The following is a 19,297-nucleotide window of genomic DNA, read 5'->3' as shown; positions in this document are numbered from 1 at the left end:
TGAAACAAGCTTTAATCCTTCAAAAACCAGCTGTCATTATTAAAAGGACATCACAAAGGCTCTCAGTTAAGGTGCATAACTACAGGCCTTGCTAGAATTCTAATTGGTGTATATATGCTTTAAAAGTGCAATTTAGGTGGAATTAATGAGAGGTGCAGCCAATAAATGTACTCTTTCTGCAAGAATGTGCTAAGGAGGTCACAGGGACAGTGCCAGATGCAAAGTTCTGTCACAGGGATACTCATAAAATCAGTTTATCAAGCACAGCGAGAGGCAGTTCTTAACTGCCCTTGGCCAGCACAGGGGAGATGGTATGGAAAAGTTCACCTTAGAGACTGGGACCAAGAATGTGTCGGACAGGCAGCCCAAGCTGCTCATTTAAATTACTGTTCTTTGCTCCCTACATGGATTTTGATAGACAAATAGTTCATTTGCCACAACAACCGCTGCATTATATACCATACATCTAATGGTATATACTGCCTAAGTGGCAGTAGGTGGCACTAAGCTAAATCTGTTACTATTTCAGTCTTAAAAGGGAAGTGTTTAATACTTCAAATCAATGTGTTTGTTGCATTTAACGTAAGAACCTAGTTCAGAGGATTGGCTGCAGGAGAACTTGCACAACTAGTAAATAGAGACTGGAAAAAAATCCCAGGAAAACGAAGCTAGTCACCGCTCCATCTGTGGATGCAGTAGAATGCTGCAGTAGAATACAGTGGATGCTCCCACTGGGTTATCATTACCCAAGAGAGAATTCTGACCAAGTTAATTTAACTTCCTACACAACAAAGTCACCAGCCAGAACTCTTGTGACAATCTGAGGTGAGCCAACTGTGTCATCTGGAATCTGGAAATGGAAAAAAGAACTGTATTCCAAAACCAGCTTGGAAGGCATACCTCTCAACTGCCTTTGCTGCTTCTTCATAGAGCTCTTCCCGACAATACATTTTAATTGCCAGATCAAACTCCTCAATTTGTTCATAACATTCGGATGCCTCTTTGTAGCACTGGCATTTCTGATAGTAAAGTGCAGCATCTTTCATCTGCAACGCAGAAGTCAATAATGAAACGGAAGGAGTCAAAACTACACAAATAGAATGAATTTACTAATTCCATCATGTAGGTGTCTCATGGAGAAACACACTTTAATAAAATGCAATTAAAGTATCTGAATGTAACTAAATACACATTAAATAACCACCACTAAAACTGAACTGAAGCCTTCAAAATACCTGCGTCTGAAAAAAACCCAGAATGTAAAATTAAAGGTATTATACAGGATTTCCAAAGTACTTTTCATTCACCCAGCTCTGCCTGTTGTTAACAACCACCACAGATGCTTCTGTTCACTTGCAAATTAACTCAGAATCATCAGGATTAAGTTGAAACAGTTACGGATGCAGAACTAACTTTGTTTCTGGAACTTTACATATTTGGGAGCAATCACTTCACTTCCTTTTAGCAGGAATGCACTGCAAATAAAAACGCTGAATAGCTCCCGCACTTGGAAAATCACTGTCAGCCCTCACAAGTTTCATGATTCCATGGAGATGGCTGTCACCAGTGAAGTTTCACTACGGTCACAGTCCTGGATGAAGTAACAGGTCAGCTCTTCACAGTTTCAGGAAATCAGTCACTATTAACTTTCGACTGCAAAGCAGAAGTGACTGGTGGTGACATTCGAGGAAAGGCGAAGAAATGGACCTCGACTGCGTAAGTGCATCCTTGTCCTCTTCATTCCTCTTCTGGCTATCCTGTGACAAGTGCTTTCCCTTGAGCAGTCCAGCTTAAAGACCTGGTTTAATCCAGCTACTACCATGTCACCAAAAAAAACTGTAGGAAAAGGAAAGGGATAAGGAGAGGATAGTTTAGAGGACTTCATACCTTTCCTAACTTCTTACACAGTTCTGCACAAAGCCGGAACTCCTTTGATTGAAACAGACATTTGAGTGATAATTTTGGTTCTCCACATTCCAAGTAAGTTTTAGCCAATGTCATATATTCCATCTGCTTTTCCCTGTGGAAAATAAAGAGAAAATCACTAACTACATCCAAATTACATTTAGGAACACATGATCTGTCACTGAATCCAATCAACACTGACATCATGCGTTCTTTTTCATACATACAGTGATGAGGTACGACCTTGCAAGTACTTGCATTTTGGGCTATCACTGTTCTGTCCAGAAGCCTGTTCCAGAATCTCACTGCTCTGACAGTAAAAAGCTTTAAGTTCTCAAACTTAGGTACACTTAGTGTGGTTCTACGCTGCTTCTCTTTTCTAGCTGAACTTGTTCCTTCTTCCTACCTGCTGTTTAGCCTCAATGCCATTAAAGACAGCAATCAAATTTGTTCCTAAGCCCATCCTTTCTGGTATCATTGCCAGACCAAGTCTGAATTCATCATCCTTCAGACCGGAGTATCAGAACTGTACAGAGCAGTTAGTATTATAGAGCTCACAGGAATCTTACCTATGCTTCGTACACTGGCATTAATACCTCTGCTAAAGAAAGCTGCCACTTTCACAGCTTCATCATGACATATGTTCTGTCAACTTAAGATAACCCATTTCTTCTCCTCAGATCGTATCTAATTGACAAGCACCCCAGTTTACAGCCAACTGAAGGTTTTTTTCAATCCCATCAACAAATTCTCTATGATCACGAAATGCTATGGATATCCTACTTGTAGTTAGGACCACTAATATAGAACAGGCAATTAAAATGATAAACCTTTCATTTTATCCAGTAATAACACTTCTCCAGACCTTCCCCCTTCAGTGCTACCTTGCTCTGCTCTAGTTATTCCTGCTGTCACTGCCAGTTTTCAACCTCCCCAGCATGAAAAGGAAGTACTTCACTTACAGTCCTCCCCATGAAGTGTTTTCCTGTCTTATCTGAGACAAGTCCCAGGCAGTTTTTCAGCCTCTTCAGGAAACTGCAAACTTTCTCCCCTGGCTAACATGAATTTTACCTCAAAGCCCACTTTTTGTTAGCGGAAGCAATGTACTACACCACTCCTTCTTCTTTGTTAAGTGAATATGGAGTGGGAGTAACTGGAGTTGAGCACTGCTGATGACATACGCTCCTCTACCTAGGTCTAAGAATATAAAGCCTCTTGAGGCAATGCAAAACCTGTTGCTTTTCTCTCACATAACCAATAAGCACTTTCAAAGGCCACTTTTTCTTTGGACAGCCTATGGAGTACAACTGCTTTCAGTACTCCCCAAAGGGAGCAGTGCCCTAGATCCTGTTGGAGCTATGCTAGACTTCCCAATTCCTTTCACCTCTTTTGCAACCCACAGACACAGATGTGGAGACACCTCACCTGCGTGGGTCCCCAGTGTGGTCCCACAACCATGGTGGGAGTCTCCCCATGAGGTCTGGCACTGCAGAGCGACTGGCACCCCTCTGCAGTGACACTTACCTGGGGCTGCTTTTCTTGGAGCGCACTTTGAGAACAGCATCGTGTGCCAGGGCCAGTTTTGACTTCTCGGCTGCTCCTCCCTTTTGGTAACATTTGGCTGCCACCTGGGGTGAAAGCATACACAGCGTTCACACCCCAGCATCCAGCCCATGGCTTAGCACATAAAAGGAAGCCTTTATTTTACAGTCACTGTGATGGAAAACAGAAAGACTAGCAGGGTGCCTGGAGGAAGAAAAAGGTGAAACACTGCAGCTTATTTGTAGGACAAAAAGAAAAGCTTTGAAGTCAGTCCACATGGGACCATCACAATTAGAGCTTTAATTAAAAGGCTTTACATGGAGGTAGTGAAAGCAACCCTCCTGGAAGGCTGATAGAAGCAACAGCACATGCAATCTGAATGATGTCTTCAACCATTAACTGGGAAGTCACCAGGCATCTACCACATAAATTGTATTACTGATAGGAGAACCAATTCAAAGGTCAACCAAAAAGCATGGATCCTTTATTCATGCTTTTACCACACCAGGCCCTTTCTGTGATAAGCTAAAGAGAAACAGCAGAAGCTGTCATGCTCCTAGCAAGGTTTGTTTCCTTATCACCTCACTCATTCTGCAACACCATTATTTCTCTAATCTATCCACTGATTTAGTATTTGCTTCTGTTCGGAAACTGCACACTGCAAACCACTCTTAGAACTGCCAGATTCACCAGATAATTCCTTCTTAATGTAGCAATGATAAGCAAAGATGAGGGTTATAAAGCAAACAAAATAGCAGATAATATAGCTAATGCATTTCAGATTACAAGACAAGATTTTTCCAGCTGTGTGGTTTTTATCTAAACACTCTGCTGTCCATTTAGGAAATTGCCTTTTTTCCAAGGGGAGATAAAGACTGTACAGAGGCAGCTGATTGTTTTGATTTTTGCCTTGTTATAAATAACTGTTTTCCACCCAAAACCCCTCACATTGCCATCAGCAAAAATGGAATCTTTCCTTCTGCCAGGATCAAAAGCAGTGTCCAGAATATGATTTCATAGGATCATGGAGTACCTCAAATTGGAAGGAACTCCTAAGGATCACTGAGGCCAACTCCCTGCTCCTCACAGGGAGGGGTAAGAGCATTATCCAGACTCCTCTTTAACTCTGAGAGATGTGGTGCTGTGACCACTTCCCTGGGGAGCCTGTTCCTGCAACCAACCTCTCTATTAGTCAAGAACCATTTTCTAACGTCCAATCTTAACTTTGCACATGGTTTAGAGTCACAAATTCCAGTCAATTCCAGTCGCTGCTAACAACTGGGGGTTTTCAACCATCTTTCAGTTGTGCACATTAAAACGCTTTTCCCTCACTGAAGCGCAGATTTCGGAGGAGTGAATTCAGTATTACAGACAACAGGCTCGCTGTCCCTGCTTACTTCTTGCCATTTGTTAACAAGTAGTCTGTAGACACCTACACAACTACAAAGCACAAACTGAGATAGGCTGCTACGAGCAACCGAAGGCTTAGAGACAATTTTAGAGATGGAAAGGAAAAGCCCAGGAGGTTTCAGAATAGGCAATAACCATTACTTCAGATAAACATTTGCTCCTACCTCCCAGAACTGATGTTTAGCGTAGTAGTCTCCTTGTGCAATCCATTCTTCTGGAGTTGAAGTCTTGGCAAACATGCTGTCGTCAAAGTCTAGAAGGTCAGGGGTAATCACTTTATGTTAGAATGGGGAACCCACAGAAACCACCTATCATGCCCCAAAGCTAAGAATTAACATGACACCAGTAATGATAACCATATCAAACGAATGCTTTCATTTGATAAACCTCTCTTAGCTAGGATGGTTTTCCGTGAACAGCCTTTGCTCCTGTACAGGTGTGATGGATGCACTCCTTCGTTTGAACTAACTGAGCTCTGGTCCAGGCAGATGCTCATCAAGCAGGCCTTACTGAAGTAAATCCTGTTGTGTGAGGTTATTGGTGACAGCACAGCACCAAACCCAAACCAGCCAACAGTCTGGCTGCAGACTGGGCTGGCAAGTGGCTGAAACTATAAACACAGCAGAAACCTGACCACAAATCAACCAGTTTATGCTATACATTTCTCTAGCCATCAGGGTCCGTTGAGCTCTCCCTGCATAGCAGTGGATCTGGAGGTGATCTCCCATTGACCAGGGGTGCTTCTCAACGTTACCCCTCGACGCTGAGAGATCCCCTACCTGACACCAGGTATCAATGGCTTGGTAAGTGGCACTTTTCCATGCATGTAACATTTAAGGTCTGTACAGTAAGCTTAAGCAATTATCTTTGTATCCCATACTATCTTTAAGTGCAGTAAACAGTACTGACTGCCAGTCCATCTGTACTCATTAAATATTTCACATACCTAAATTGACTGGTTCGAACTCAAAAAGACCTAATTACGAGGTCAGATCTGCCTGAATGAACTCTGACTCTTCTCCTCTGACAGCAGGAAAACTCATACTAATGAATGAAGTTACATATTAACATATACGATTGAGCTTTAGAGCCAAAAGAAATCAGTGGAAATTTGCAAGGGCTGTTATCAATGAGCACTGTTAGAGGGAGCACGGAGTTTAACCTTCTTTATTACACAGCCTCAGAGTAAGAAAGCATGAGCAGGCTGTTCTGTTTGACAGCCTCTTAAAGAAAGCTTTAGGATAACTTTACCTTTCTTTTCATCTGTTTTGACAACCTGAACAAATTCTCTTTTGATGAAATACTTAAAAGCTGGAGCCCGTTTATCACTGTCTTCATCGAAGATCCAAAGATTGACTCGAGCTCTTGTAATGGCAGTATACAACTGCTTCAGCTCTCCATTCAGCATCTGAAGCAGAACCAAACAAAAGGCAGCACACCAAATAAAATCGATTAAATGCCAGATGAGCTAAACCCCTACAAAGAAATGTACTTTGCAGTTATAAGAAAACTGTGCATATATATAATAAATAACCAAGAAGAAAGTATCTTCAAGGAACTCTCAATATTAAATATGCATTTTTTTCAATTACATAAGCAATTGTCCAGATAATTTGCATGAAAGTACAGCTACTGCAACTGAGGCAGCTGTAGGTGTGACAGTCCATTCTCCTCCTAAACACCTGCACACACAATTAATCATTCTCAACACTGCATGGTAAAAAATATCTGACTCATTAAACTCTAAGAAGTTTCCTTCATTTTAAGGCAGTGACGCTGATCTGAAACCAGACTAAACCAACAACATCAGCAAGATGATCTGTTATTTGCTTTAACCGCAGCTGCTCCGTAAAGACACCTGAAAGTCTCTTACCCATAGTCTTCCTTCTCATATCAAACTGCATTTACAAAACACTTCGTCTTTTACAATCAAGAGGGATTATACAAATGTGAACAACTACCAAAAAAAGCAAGCTCAGTAACACATGGAAATACAGGCCGAAAGGATTTCTTGAAGAAATTTCCCTACTTCTAAGATTTAAAAACTGAGTTTATCTTTCTTAATCCCAGTGTCACAAAAAAAACTCACCTTGTACATTTCTACATTAAAAGGAGTTCTTTTCTGCGCACCAGCAGCATCCTCTAAAGGCATTTCGATGAGCAATTTGTTTCCTACTTGCACATCCAAACCAGGAGTATAAGAAGAAATTATCTTCCATTCTTTGCTAGCCTAAAATGTCAAGAGAATGAAGTTTACTTGTATGCAGCAATCACTACTCCCCACAAATGCAAAGGATAAGGGTGAGGCACTGGCACAAGGTGCCCAGAGAAGCTGTGGCTGCCCCATCCCTGGCAGTGTTCAAGGCCAGATTGGACACAGGGGCTTGGAGCAAGCTGCTCTAGTGGAAGGGGTCCCTGCCCGTGGCAGGGGTTGGAACTTGATGAGCTTTAAGGTCCCTTCAACCCAACCCAGTCTGGGATTCTGGGATGTGATTGACAAATTCACCCCCACAGCTGAAGAAGGCTCAGAGGAGATGAGTGGGGGGAAAAGTTATCTCTGGGAAGAATGTAAAGAACATTCAATATTCCAAGAAAGCAGAACTTCATCCCAATGCAAACAGGGTTGGAGGTTAACCTTCTCTTGAGGTACATGTCTGCACCAGGCTGTTATCAAGCCCAACAAACAACTTTCCTCCAAATAGCTAGAAGAGAGTAATGGCACCCTGAGCCACCCAGACCAACCTGGGGGAAAGTGAACACATGGCTCAGCCCAAGAGTGGGTAAAGACTGAGCAGCAAACCATACTGATGTGGAAGAGTGCAACTGGCTTGAGGTGGCTTCAAGCTACGTATTACTTATCCGAGGCCATTCTATGGGCAATGGTCTCCACTACAGACTGTGAAACATTCCTAAGTTTCTGGACAACTCCTGAGCTAAACCAGACTGAGTTTTCCGGAGCTAAGCCGTGGATGGCTACAAAGCATCCCTCTTCCTGCCACCCTCAAACACATACACACACTATTTGATTCTACACATAGTTGTTTTTCAGTTCTGTGGTGATGCAAAGCGGGGGATCTCAGGTGCTTCTGGGGGACCCAGAACTCCAGTATAAGATAAAGAGTATGAGCGGGTGATAGAGTGTCCCTTCACCACCTCCTCTGACCTGAACAGGGAGCAGCCTGAAGGGGCATGCTGTCAGCTAGCAGAGCACTCTTGATATGCAGCAGAAGCGTGTGTATGCACGCACTGCTGTGCTGTGCTAACCCCAGAGCTCGCCCTTGAATTCCAACAGTCAATCTGAAGGAAAATGCAGCACCAAGGGAAAATGGTCTCAATTCCTAAGCCCATTTTCTGCTGCGGTGAAACCACCCATCTTCAGAGGTGAGAGGGAGTCCTTCCCCGGCTGGAAAGCCAATTGGACCATGTGCAAAATGAAGAGTTAACTAAAAATGCAGGAAATGGGTAAGAATTAAATACCTCTGAATCGGTGAAAAAGTTGTAAAGAAGAACGTCATCAAATTCCAAGCCCTTTGCTTCATAAACTGTCAGCACAAGTGCTAAACTAAGCTCCTCAGGTATCTTCTCCTTTGCAGTCTCATTTGCCACTAAAACCACCTGCCATAAAATACAGTAACAAAAAAAGAACATATTAGTAAGGAAACATAAAATAGGTAGCAGCTGCATAGAGAAAGCACACAGACATGCCATGACAATGCAAGAGCCTTCTCAAAGCCAGGCAACATTTAACACAGACATTCAAGCACAAGCTCACAAAGCTGCCACTAGAAGACTGACAGATGCATGGTATGTGCAGGCAGTTGTAGATCTGGTGTAAGAAAATGTGGAATTAGAAAGGAACAGGACAGGCAACCCCTGATGCAAAAAACATAACAGAAGCCAGACATATTAAGAAGAAACAGAAACCAACACAATAAAGGTTTCTAAGTTCAAAAAGCATAATTTATCAGTGAGATAAAAGGGCTCAAACTGCGGCAGTCCATAAATGATAACCCGGCATCAGAGCTGGGAGAATCTGCAAAAACCCGTATACCTAAGGAAAGCAAACCTGATGTGCTCCAAATTCAATGGGCTGTGTTTTCCTTTTGTTGCCCCTCAGCAGAATTGCCAGGTCACTGACGCTGCAGGACTCCAACACCGTAGGCTTTGGTCCATCGAAGAGACCGCAGTCCTTAGGAAGCCGATCAAAAGACTCCGGGAAATAATGCTGCAGCAAATCCACCACTCCAGATGCTAAACGGAGAATACCTGCCATGAGCAGAACACAGGTTTTAAACCTCAGTCTGTCGCATACTCTCTCACAAACACACTTTTAAAAGACTTTGTTAGAAGCCTGGAAACAAGACACATCTTGTCAGAATTTGCATGTGACAAAGCTGATCTCTTTAACAAAACAGGCTGCCTGAAGATGGTTGGAATTGGCCAGTAGAAACCCTCAATCATTAGTGACCTGAAGAGCAAAGACTCAGATCATAAATACATCAGCAAGTTTGCTGATGACACCGAGCTGTGTGGTTTGGTTGATATGCAGGAGGGAAGGAATGCCATCCAGAGGGACCTCGACACGCTTGTGAGGTGGGCTGATGCCAACCTCATGAAGTTTAACCATGCCAAGTGCAAGGTCCTACACCTGGGTGGGAACAAACCCAGGCACAGCTACAGGTTGGGCAGAGAAGAGATTCAGAGCAGCCCAAGGAGAAGGACTTGGGGGTGCTGGTCAATGAGAAAATGAACATGAGCCGGCTTCAGTGTGCGCTCACAGCCCAGAAACCAACTGTGTCCTGGGCTGCATCAAAAGGAGCGTGACCAGCAGGTCGAAGGAGGTGATCCTGCCCCTCTGCTCTGCTCTTGTGAGACCTCACCTGGAGCACTGTGTGCAGTTCTGGTGTCCTCAACATAAAAAGGACATGGAACTGTTGGAACAAGTCCAGAGGAGGCCACGAGGATGAGCAGGGACTGGAGCACCTCCTGTATGAAGACAGGCTGAGGAAGTTGGGGCTGTTCAGCCTGGAGAAGAGAAGCTGCATGGAGACCTCAGAGCAGCTTCCAGTGTCTGAAGGGGGCCTATAGGGATGCTGGGGAGGGACTCTTCATTAGGGACTGTAGTGACAGGACAAGGGGTAACGGGTTAAAACTTAAACAGGAGTTTAGATTGGATCTAAGGAGGAAATTCTTTCCTGTTAGGGTGGTGAGGCACTGGAATGGGTTGCCCAGGGAGGTTTGTGAATGCTCCATCCCTGGCAGCGTTCAGAACCAGGTTGGACAGAGCCTTGGGTGAGATGGTTTAGTGTGAGGTGTCCCTGCCCATGGCAGGGGGGTTGGAACTGGATGATCTTAAGGTCCTTTCCAACCCTAACTATTCTATGATTCTATGATTTGTTACTCTACCTGAATGGGACCTGTAGTTCTGGTACAACTGGTAGATCCTTTTTGGTTTTCTAACACGCTGCTTCTTGCTGATGGAGTTCTTGCTTGCGTAATGGAACAGGGACCTCAGATCGCTGAAGCGAAAAGCAACTCCTTTCATGATGCTCTGGGCAGTGTCACCAGTTAGAAACATGGCATTAGGGTCATTGATACATTTCATTAACAGGGCTAGCTCAGCTTGGGTGAAATCTTGTATCTCATCACCATAAAACTCATGGATGGACCAAGGCAGCTCCCTGAGCTTTGAGAGTCTTTGAGATATATTATACAGCAGATCTTCTTCATCGAAGTAACCTCTCTGCGATCGTATCTGCTGGTAAAGACAGAAGAGGTGATAGATCTCACTCCTGTCTTCCGTGAAGTTCGGTGATCTCTTTCGGCCTAGCTTTTTGTACTGCTCCTCCGTAAGTTTACCCCCAAAGCAGCTCAGGGCCTCAAAAGACCCTTTCAGAAATGATTTGATCTCCTTCCAGACCAGCGCTGGATTGTACAAGCTTTTACCTTTTATCATTTTGGGCCACATTTCATTCGCAAATACATCATAAGTCACAAAAGTCCGAGGATCGCTCTCCTTAGAGTACGCATCTGCAGCTCCTTCCTCATGACCACGTTCTGCTTCGACATTCCCTTCTTCATCCTCCTCTTGCCAATTTGGTACAACCACGTCTTCCTGAGGACTCCAGCCAACAATGATTCTCTTCAGGCTCCCGTCTTCGTTCCTTGGGAAAAACGGGTCAGGCATGGATGCATCCAGTAACAGCAACAACTGCTTGGAGGTGACGAACAGCGGGAAATTCTCATCTTTAACATCCTGTAGCTTGTGCACACTTGGCTCCAGAGGCCTGAAGTGACTGGTGACCTTGGAAGACTTGCTAAGCTCAATGAAATTCTTCTGAACCTCCTGGCACAAGACAGGGTTTTTCGTCACAAAGATCTGGTGCAGGTGCTCCAGCCTGTTCGATGCTTCTGCGCTACACATTTGGTCTTCTTCGTGGTCACCGCAGGAGTTCACCTCTGCCCCAGCTGTGCCTGCAGGAACAGCTTCATCCTCGCTGTCCTGGTCTTGCTCGTCGCTCACCTGCTCCTCACTTGAATCATCGCTGTCCTGTTTTAGCTCACTTTCTTCCTTCTCTAACCTCGCTTTCTCAGCCTCGCTGCACTGTCTTTGCTGCCATGTTTGCCTCTCCAGCAGAGGACCATTTGCCAAGGCGGATTTTTCCCAGTACGAATAGAACTTCTTCCAAAGCCTATATAAGCAGCAAGTCGTCTTCCCTGTCCCACTTCGCCCAATTAAAATGATTGGCTCCATGGGCTTTGGATTGAGATCAATCACTGCGTACTCCAACTCCCCAACTCGGAAAGGGTATTCAACAGAAGAATGGACATCGTTTATAATGTTAAGGGCCATGTTAGTACTGAAGCTGTGGAATTTCATGATATTGTATTCCAGTTCTGCTGCGCTGGCTGGAGGGAAATACTCAGGTATGGTATGTTCTTTGGACCTTTCTGCCTCTAGGTCTTCAATGTAACAACGCGGGACACGCCTCTGCGTTGTCACACTGTGGTTCTGATGCCCTTCGTTGATGCCCTTGAGCTTCTTCCTCAAGATGCAGGATAAGCCACGATTGTAGGAAATACAGATATTATCCAAGACGCGGTTCAGCTTGCAGTGGTCAAGAACAATGGCCCAAATTCTGATTATTTCTGTGTAAACTCTGCCCGATTTTTCTGGAAGACTCTTGGCCTGCTCTGTCTCCATGATCTTTTCCGCACTCTCGCTGCAACGAGGAGAAAAGTCAATTGCAAGTTCCCACAGCATCCTTGCACCTTTACCCAACTTGGCTTCATACAGCTGGATATCAGCTTTCAAGTGTTTCAGTGGCTTCTGAAGTCCCCTGGTCCATTCCCCATTGCCGAGCTGCTTAATTGTCATGATAGTTTTAGTTTTCAGATAATGAGGCACAGCTTTGCTGCCCAATGTCTTCAGCATCTCAGGAGTGCACTCTATTTCCCAGGTCATGTTGTCAAACTCCTGCACATACGCTTCAATATCCATGATCTTCCCCTTCTCTTCCTCTGGTTCCTCCTTCTCTCCATCAGGCAGGGCTGTAGTAAAATCCCCTACTCCCTTCTTTTTCTCCCAGTCATTCCCTTTTCCTTCAGGATAAGCTATGTTACCACAAGGTTGCAAGAACTTACTTCTTCCCTCTTCCAAATTAGTTTGGGCTGAAGATGGCTTTTGCACCAGAGGATGATCCTTTCTCAGGGTGTCACCCCATTTCAGCTGCTGAATCAGAGCTGTGATTGCCTGCACTAGACTCTCCTGGAGTGTTAAAGGGCTATTTATTCTTTCTGTTTCCTGCTTTGCCAGCTGATCTTTTTTTGCCTTCACAGAACACGGGGTTTTTAAATCATTATGCACCATGTTGCCAGATGGTGCCTTTATTGAGGACCCAGATGAAGAACGCCCTGTGCTCTTCGGCTGTGAAATCTCAGAGGCTGGAACAAGCTTGGATGCTTTAACCGATTGCCCTGCTATATCCTGACGGTGCTTCTTCTTCTCCAGTACAGCATTATTCCAGGCAAGCAGCAGTGGGTCATTTTTTTTAATTCTGTGCCTCACATCTCTTCCTAATTTGTTCTTTATATTGAAGTTAATGTCAAATTTTGCCAACGACTCCATTATTCTCTTAGTCTGTTTTGAAAAGCCTCTCTGAAAAACAACATGCATCACTGTATTTCCATTCTCATCTTGTATGTTTGGATTAAGACATGGGAAGTCGGAAGGTCTTGAAGCGAAGAGGTCAAGGAGGTAGTTCAGGATGTTCAAACCAGTGCCATCTGAAAGCGAGAGAACAACCAAAATCATCACTTGTGTTACAAGACTGCTTTTATTTCCTGCAGCTATTAAATGAAAATCAATTTGCTTCCCTAAGAACAAAAAATACCATTTTAGATTTGTAGAACTTGCTCATTTGAAATGGTTCAAAACTGAGCTGTTGTAGTACTCAGGGAAAACAACACTACAGCAGCAAAGCTTTAGAAATGCCTAGCGCTGCAACTGTCCCTAAAGCAACTTCCTACAAAATAAGATCAGTCCAATACCTCTTTGGGGGGAAAAAAAAGAGAAAAGACATTCCATAGACACAGGTAAGAGATGAGATTTAAACTGGTTAATGTATGTGAAATGTTTCCTTCCTAATGGTGAAACAGTGGCACACCAAAATCATTGTAAAGAATAGCGTGAGCTGCCCCTGCCCACTGCAGGGGGGTTGGAACTGGATGATCTTAAGGTCCTTTCCAACCCAAACCATTCGGTGATTCTAAATATCCACGACACAGTAACTAGTGGAGACATTCCAGCTGCTTGATTCCCTCTGGTCACCTGCACAGCAGGAGAAGGGGCAGCTGGATGGACAGGTAAGAAATGAGGATGTTTCCAACAGTTGAATGAACAGTGCACATCTGCTGGAGCTTCTATGTCCCCCAAGCCCAGGCACACAAGAGCCTTACCTTTATTATCTAAATAGATGGCAACTGCAGCATGCAGAGGGGTATCTCCACCTGCAATGGAGACATTTTGAGGATCTGCACCTTTGGTCAGCAGCAAATATACCAGTTCAAAATAATTCTTTTTGAGGCATATCTGCAGTGGTATTTCAGAGCTGGTTCCAATCCCATCCGGCAGAGCTGGGGTGAAGAACACGAAAGTACAGGGGTTAAATCTGATACATCAGACCTGCAAACTAGAGAAAGCTGCAAACAGATGAAGGCACAGGCTGATTGCTGAGCAGGTAACATCTTTCTGACAGCTTTTTACACATTGAAGAACTTTTGACTAAGAAAATCTTCAAAGTCTCCTGCTCTCTCCCATAAAGCTGAGCAAGCAGTCCTGCTGTTGTGATAGGAAAGGCCAGAACATACCTTCTTCAAGTCAGTCAGTCACTGACCAACCCAAGGAGCCTCCCTGCATTTCTGGCACCCACAAGGCTAGAGGAAGACTGTGTGCCCGTAATTTATAGTGAACACCAAGTTATAAACTGAAATGCACATTGACAGAGTAATCCTAGAAATAAACCTCATGCAAACCAAGAAAAAGGATGGTGTCTGTACTAGCTGAAAAAACAAAGACATGTGGTCATGCCTTTAAGATCACTGAAGCAGTCAATGACTTGTAACAGACTAAACCCAAAGACTGTGGCTTGCAGTTTCTATCGGGATAACACTGTGCCTAAAGACAGAGGAATTAAAACCCAAGGAAACTACAAACAAAGGAGCAACAATATTCTTTGGTTCTTTGGCCTTTCAACCCTAACAGCCAAATTCCAGTTGAGAAAACATCTTCTATCCCATATAGCCTTATTGGCTTCCCCATGTCCCACACGACGGATGCAGGCATCGGAGCCAATGCACTCCAACAAGCTGCTGCACATACAGAGAACCACAAAAGCCATGTGATGGTATCTCTGAAACTACGTTGCTCCAAACATGCCAAACAAAACACTGGATCTCTTATAACAGATTCATATCCCACAGTTTTTCACCTCCTCGCTCGATCAAGCATCTTATGAGATGCACTTGCTTATCCCATCTGTCGCACCGCTGGATAACGTCGCCAATGTCAACATCTGCAAGACTGCAGCTCCTGAAGAGTCCTTCCCCTGATGGCTCTTCCCCACTGGCTTTCCCTGTTAGCAGCAGCAAAACTTTATGCCACATTTGCTTCTCCAGCAACTGCTTTATGAAGCTGCTAGCACAGGCCTGGGAGATGTTGCAAACCACCCCTTCAGGGATTTCTGCAAGACAGTGAAGACAACACCACTCACTCAAAGCCATATCATAAAACCCATCACACTGTAAACCGCTTTCAGAGTAATGAGCCCATTAAACTCAAAGTACAAAACGCAACACTTGCATCTTTCTGTCCTTATGCTGGCCACTAAACAAGCCTGAACACTTTGGTTCATCACACTGAATTTTTGTGCCTATTGTGGTGGTTCTAAGTGCAGAACAGAACAGAAAAATAAGTGAAAGCCCATTCTGTTCCAGTAATACCAGCTGCAGAAACAGGGAAGAGAAGGAAGGGCAAAACATGTCTGGTAGCATCAAACACACCTTTCTCAGCAATTAGGTTTTGTGAAGAGGAGAAACGGGAACTCACTGTACCTTTCACAGAAGACAGCAGTTTCAGAAACCGCTTAACTGCATCCTCCTTCAATACATTCTTATGATGTGCTCCATCTTCTGACCTGTAGAACTGGACAAACTGTTCAAGAACATCCAGGAGAGAATCTGTGTCAGCTACGGCTCTGCTCTCACTCCCCCCTGCAAAACAGTTTAGAGATTGAAAATCCAGCTCCTCGCTGGTATGTTTCCAGGGCACGACTGGAAGATGTCACATCTCAGGCCTCTAAGAAATGTGCAGCGGCAGTTAAAATCAGAGGGCTGAAACTCACAGTGCAATAGCTAGACCTGTGATGGATTTCAAATCCTACAGGATACTGGGAACCCTCATCAAATACACTCGACTGAAATACACTAGGTTGGAAACTGTAATAGTTCACAAGTTGATCTGCACACAGGCAGGACACTGCTGCCTCGCAGTGATCATAATCCTGGAATAGTCTGGGTTGGAAGGGATGTTAAAGCTCATCCAGTTCCAACTCCTTGCCATGGGCAGGGACATAGATCAAAGATGGCTAAACCCTTGTGAGCAAAGAGCTCTGACTACAATTTGGTTTTTCCAAGTGTCAGCAACCTTTCACTCACGTTTTCACCATTTCAGAGCTTCTCCTTTTTTTGTCAATATTTTTTGTTATAAAATATTCTAAATATGCCACCAACATTTTAACATTCATTTTACAAAACCCATGAAGATAAATACTTAAGACTGAAAAAGCATCAAAAAGAAGCAGTTTCTATGGCAGGAGGAGCCTCATATTAAGGGTAAGGAATAAAAACCAGTGGCTTATAGTAACCTTAAGCAACTTGTAGTTACTTATTGGCTGATATACTAAGATCATCAGTTGGACAACAGTCACCCTCAGGCACAGACAAAGTCTTCATCACTGAGTAATAGGACATCAGGGTGACAACATAAGAAATGTTACACAAAACTATTCCCCAAGTAATTTTGCATCTAAAGGATGTCATTTTAAACCAGTAAAACCACACAGTCCATGTCGTGTATCCATGTAGTACCTGTCTGTTTCTCAGAGGAAGTGCGTTTCTCAATGTGATTGCTGACCGCTTTTACAGCATCAAAGTTTTTGTTCTTCTTCAAGATATCTAAGACGTATCTTGAGCGTGCATCTGGAACAGTGGGATCAGCCCCAAAATTCAGGAGCATTATCACGTCTTCTGTTTGGCCTAAAACATTGCACGAATAAACATCAGAGGAAGAAGAGTTCTCATTGTTCAGGGGTTTTGTTCTGTTTTCCCTTTGATTTTTTAATTTCCTGGCACATTCTCTAGCATAATTTTAATATAAATCTAAATTTTTCTAATGTCTCAGAAGGAGGAGGAATTATTGGGTGTTCTTCCCCCAGAAGAAACCCCTTCAAAACATTAAAACACTTCTCTTCATTGTAATTCATTAGGAAATGGAAGCACAGGAAGTAGTAAACACCGGGGCTTCAAACTTTCTTCCATTACTCATTTTTCTATATGAAAACAAACCAGCACACGCAGAGAAGAAAATAATCATTGTATTTACTGCGTTTCTGGGAATATTCACTGGAAGATGCCACAACATGCAAGAGGGTGCATCCATCTCTGTCCTTCTGGTTGATGCGGTCCTTCAAGTCTGGCCTCTGAGTCAGTAACCACCTGAAGAGATGGTTCTTTCCTGAAACAATAAAACCCCCACTTGTTATAAAGGGTAAGCAGAGATACAGCAGAAACAGATCCTGGGTTTCTCCCCTATGGAGTGGCAAGATGCATCTGTATGAAACCTCTTCTGTAAGACAGTGAGGAGGAGAAGAACGAAGCGATGGTAAGAGCCAGCCGCATTGTGGGAGACAGGATGCTACGTCCTTGCTGACTACCAGCAAGCACAAATTTGAGGTTGACTCATGACTCCTTAGCACATACAGACAGAATCATAAAATCCCAGCCTGGTTTGGGATTGAAGGGAATTTAAAGCTCATCCAGTTCCAACCCCTGCCACAGGCAGGGACCCCTTCCACTAGAGCAGCTTGCTCCAAGCCCCTGTGTCCAACCTGCCCTTGAACACTGCCAGGGATGGGGCAGCCACAGCTTCTCTGGGCACCCTGTGCCAGCGCCTCAGCACCCTCACAGGGAACAGCTTCTGCCTAAGAGCTCATCTCAGTTTCTCAAAATACTCTGGTTCGTTTTTTCCTTCTTTGATGAAGGCCACCATTGGGTTTTTTAGCTGTGGATGTCACTCACTTGCTTTGATACACAGTCTGATAACAGCATGAAGTAGACACGTGCCAATGGTTTCCACTTTTGCCCCCATGGAGATTAGCCACTTGACTAATTCCGCTACTTCTTGCATCTTCTCCCCATGGCCATACAATTCAGAAGTCTGAGAACAAAGAGAACAATTATAACACATTACACACATAAAGGGCATTGCTTTTTTAATCCTATTTTCATGTCTTTCATGACAAGAATCAGTGGAACAGTAACAGTCATGTCCACTGTAAAATGGAACACTTATATATCTAACAATTCCAATAGAAACTCAAAACAAAATACTCTTCTATGAGTAAAAAAACCCATCTTGGCCGGTTCTGAAGAGCACTGAACCTAAAGTCTATTTTACAATACACATTTCTATAGTTCTTTGCTGTAACTGACTGCAACTTTCTGCCTTAGAGTTGCCTATTAAATGTACTGCATCTGAGTGAACATACTGCTGTGGCTGGATGCTGTGCCTATTAAGCTTTGATGAGGCAGCTTTTGCAGGCAGCTGCCTCAAAGTAAGAAAAGACTGGCAAAATACTTGAAACTGGGAAAAGGGGGTTAGAGACTGAAAGAAAGAGGTATAGGGAACTCGGGCAACCAGTCAGGAAGCCAGAGTGGAGAGAAGGGCAAAGCCCTACTCTCATCCAGCTAAGAAAACATCTGTCATAATCAAGACAACAATGATAATACAACTGCTCACATGAAGTAAAGGTGTCAAACCTTGGGAGACAGATTTCTGGGCAGATAAATTCCTAGCAGGTGATCAGATAAAAGCAGGTCATTCACGGGGAAGTTTACAGACCCGCTTTAAAAGCACGCAACCTGAGCAGAAAGCAGCTGAACTGAAAAAGGATGTTCTAATGAGGACTTAATGAACACGAAGCACAGCCTGCAAGGGGTACCGCAGTCTGGGTAACGGGAGGTGGGCAGAGGAAGCTCAGAAGGAAATTGAGACAATATGCCAGAAGGATCAGGACATGAGGGGGTGGTCGGAAGCAGCGTTCAGACATAATTCCTCCATTTGTGCCAGTCATCTTTTTAAATAGCAGCCTTCACACACGCTTCCAGCATCCACAAATACACTCTTTATTCTAACACCTCGTGCCAGATTTTGACTGGCAAGGACTACTGTTTGCGCACAGCTCCAGACTCGAAATACAACAGATTACAGGGAGAACGCAGTGGCAGCAGGGGAAGGAGAAGAAGAGAGCAAGTTGCAGAAGAACACCATGAAGATCTGCTGTCTGCAGATGCCATCATCTCCGTGAAAGGCATTAGGACCTGTGGCTCCTTGGTCTACAACTGCCTGTTTGCATCTTGCTAAAATCCTCTCTGTCATTTGGAAGGTGTCAAAGCCTTTAGGGAGAAAGTTTAGCAGTTGCTGCCCAGGTATAAAGTAACCTACCAAAAATGTGGGGCACCGAGGGAAGGGAAAATGCCAACACTGCGTCCAGCTCAGCTCCTTATAATCATGCTCAGCACCAGAAAGCAGTCCAGAGACGTGCTAGTAAAGTATAGAAATACTGCATCCTATGTACATCGTAAGTTCTCCTGGCTGGAGAAT

General features: G+C 44.0%; 1 protein-coding gene across 1 annotated transcript in view; it reads right to left on the bottom strand.

Moving 5' to 3' along the window:
• Positions 1 to 19,297, bottom strand: part of TRANK1 (tetratricopeptide repeat and ankyrin repeat containing 1) — a 40,368-nt gene that overhangs the window by 6,837 nt on the left and 14,234 nt on the right. Inside the window, exons 7-21 of the mRNA XM_061464321.1 lie at positions 17,713 to 17,851; positions 17,018 to 17,149; positions 16,504 to 16,671; positions 15,469 to 15,627; positions 14,847 to 15,098; positions 13,816 to 13,992; positions 10,264 to 13,143; positions 8,924 to 9,123; positions 8,335 to 8,472; positions 6,947 to 7,087; positions 6,109 to 6,265; positions 5,022 to 5,110; positions 3,430 to 3,533; positions 1,888 to 2,020; positions 901 to 1,046 (exon numbers count right to left, since the gene is read on the bottom strand). Coding sequence (XP_061320305.1) covers positions 901 to 1,046; positions 1,888 to 2,020; positions 3,430 to 3,533; positions 5,022 to 5,110; positions 6,109 to 6,265; positions 6,947 to 7,087; positions 8,335 to 8,472; positions 8,924 to 9,123; positions 10,264 to 13,143; positions 13,816 to 13,992; positions 14,847 to 15,098; positions 15,469 to 15,627; positions 16,504 to 16,671; positions 17,018 to 17,149; positions 17,713 to 17,851 — 5,015 coding nt within the window. The remainder of the gene's footprint in view (positions 1 to 900; positions 1,047 to 1,887; positions 2,021 to 3,429; positions 3,534 to 5,021; positions 5,111 to 6,108; positions 6,266 to 6,946; positions 7,088 to 8,334; positions 8,473 to 8,923; positions 9,124 to 10,263; positions 13,144 to 13,815; positions 13,993 to 14,846; positions 15,099 to 15,468; positions 15,628 to 16,503; positions 16,672 to 17,017; positions 17,150 to 17,712; positions 17,852 to 19,297) is intronic.

The sequence above is a fragment of the Pezoporus flaviventris genome, unplaced genomic scaffold, assembly GCF_033815535.1.
Source record: "Pezoporus flaviventris isolate CSIRO_AGI_PZ_B2104156 unplaced genomic scaffold, CSIRO_AGI_Pfla_v1 ptg000037l, whole genome shotgun sequence".
Taxonomy (NCBI): Eukaryota; Metazoa; Chordata; class Aves; order Psittaciformes; family Psittacidae; genus Pezoporus; species Pezoporus flaviventris.
The sequence above is the reverse complement of the archived record's forward strand: the minus strand, read 5'-3'. Positions and strand labels throughout refer to the sequence as shown.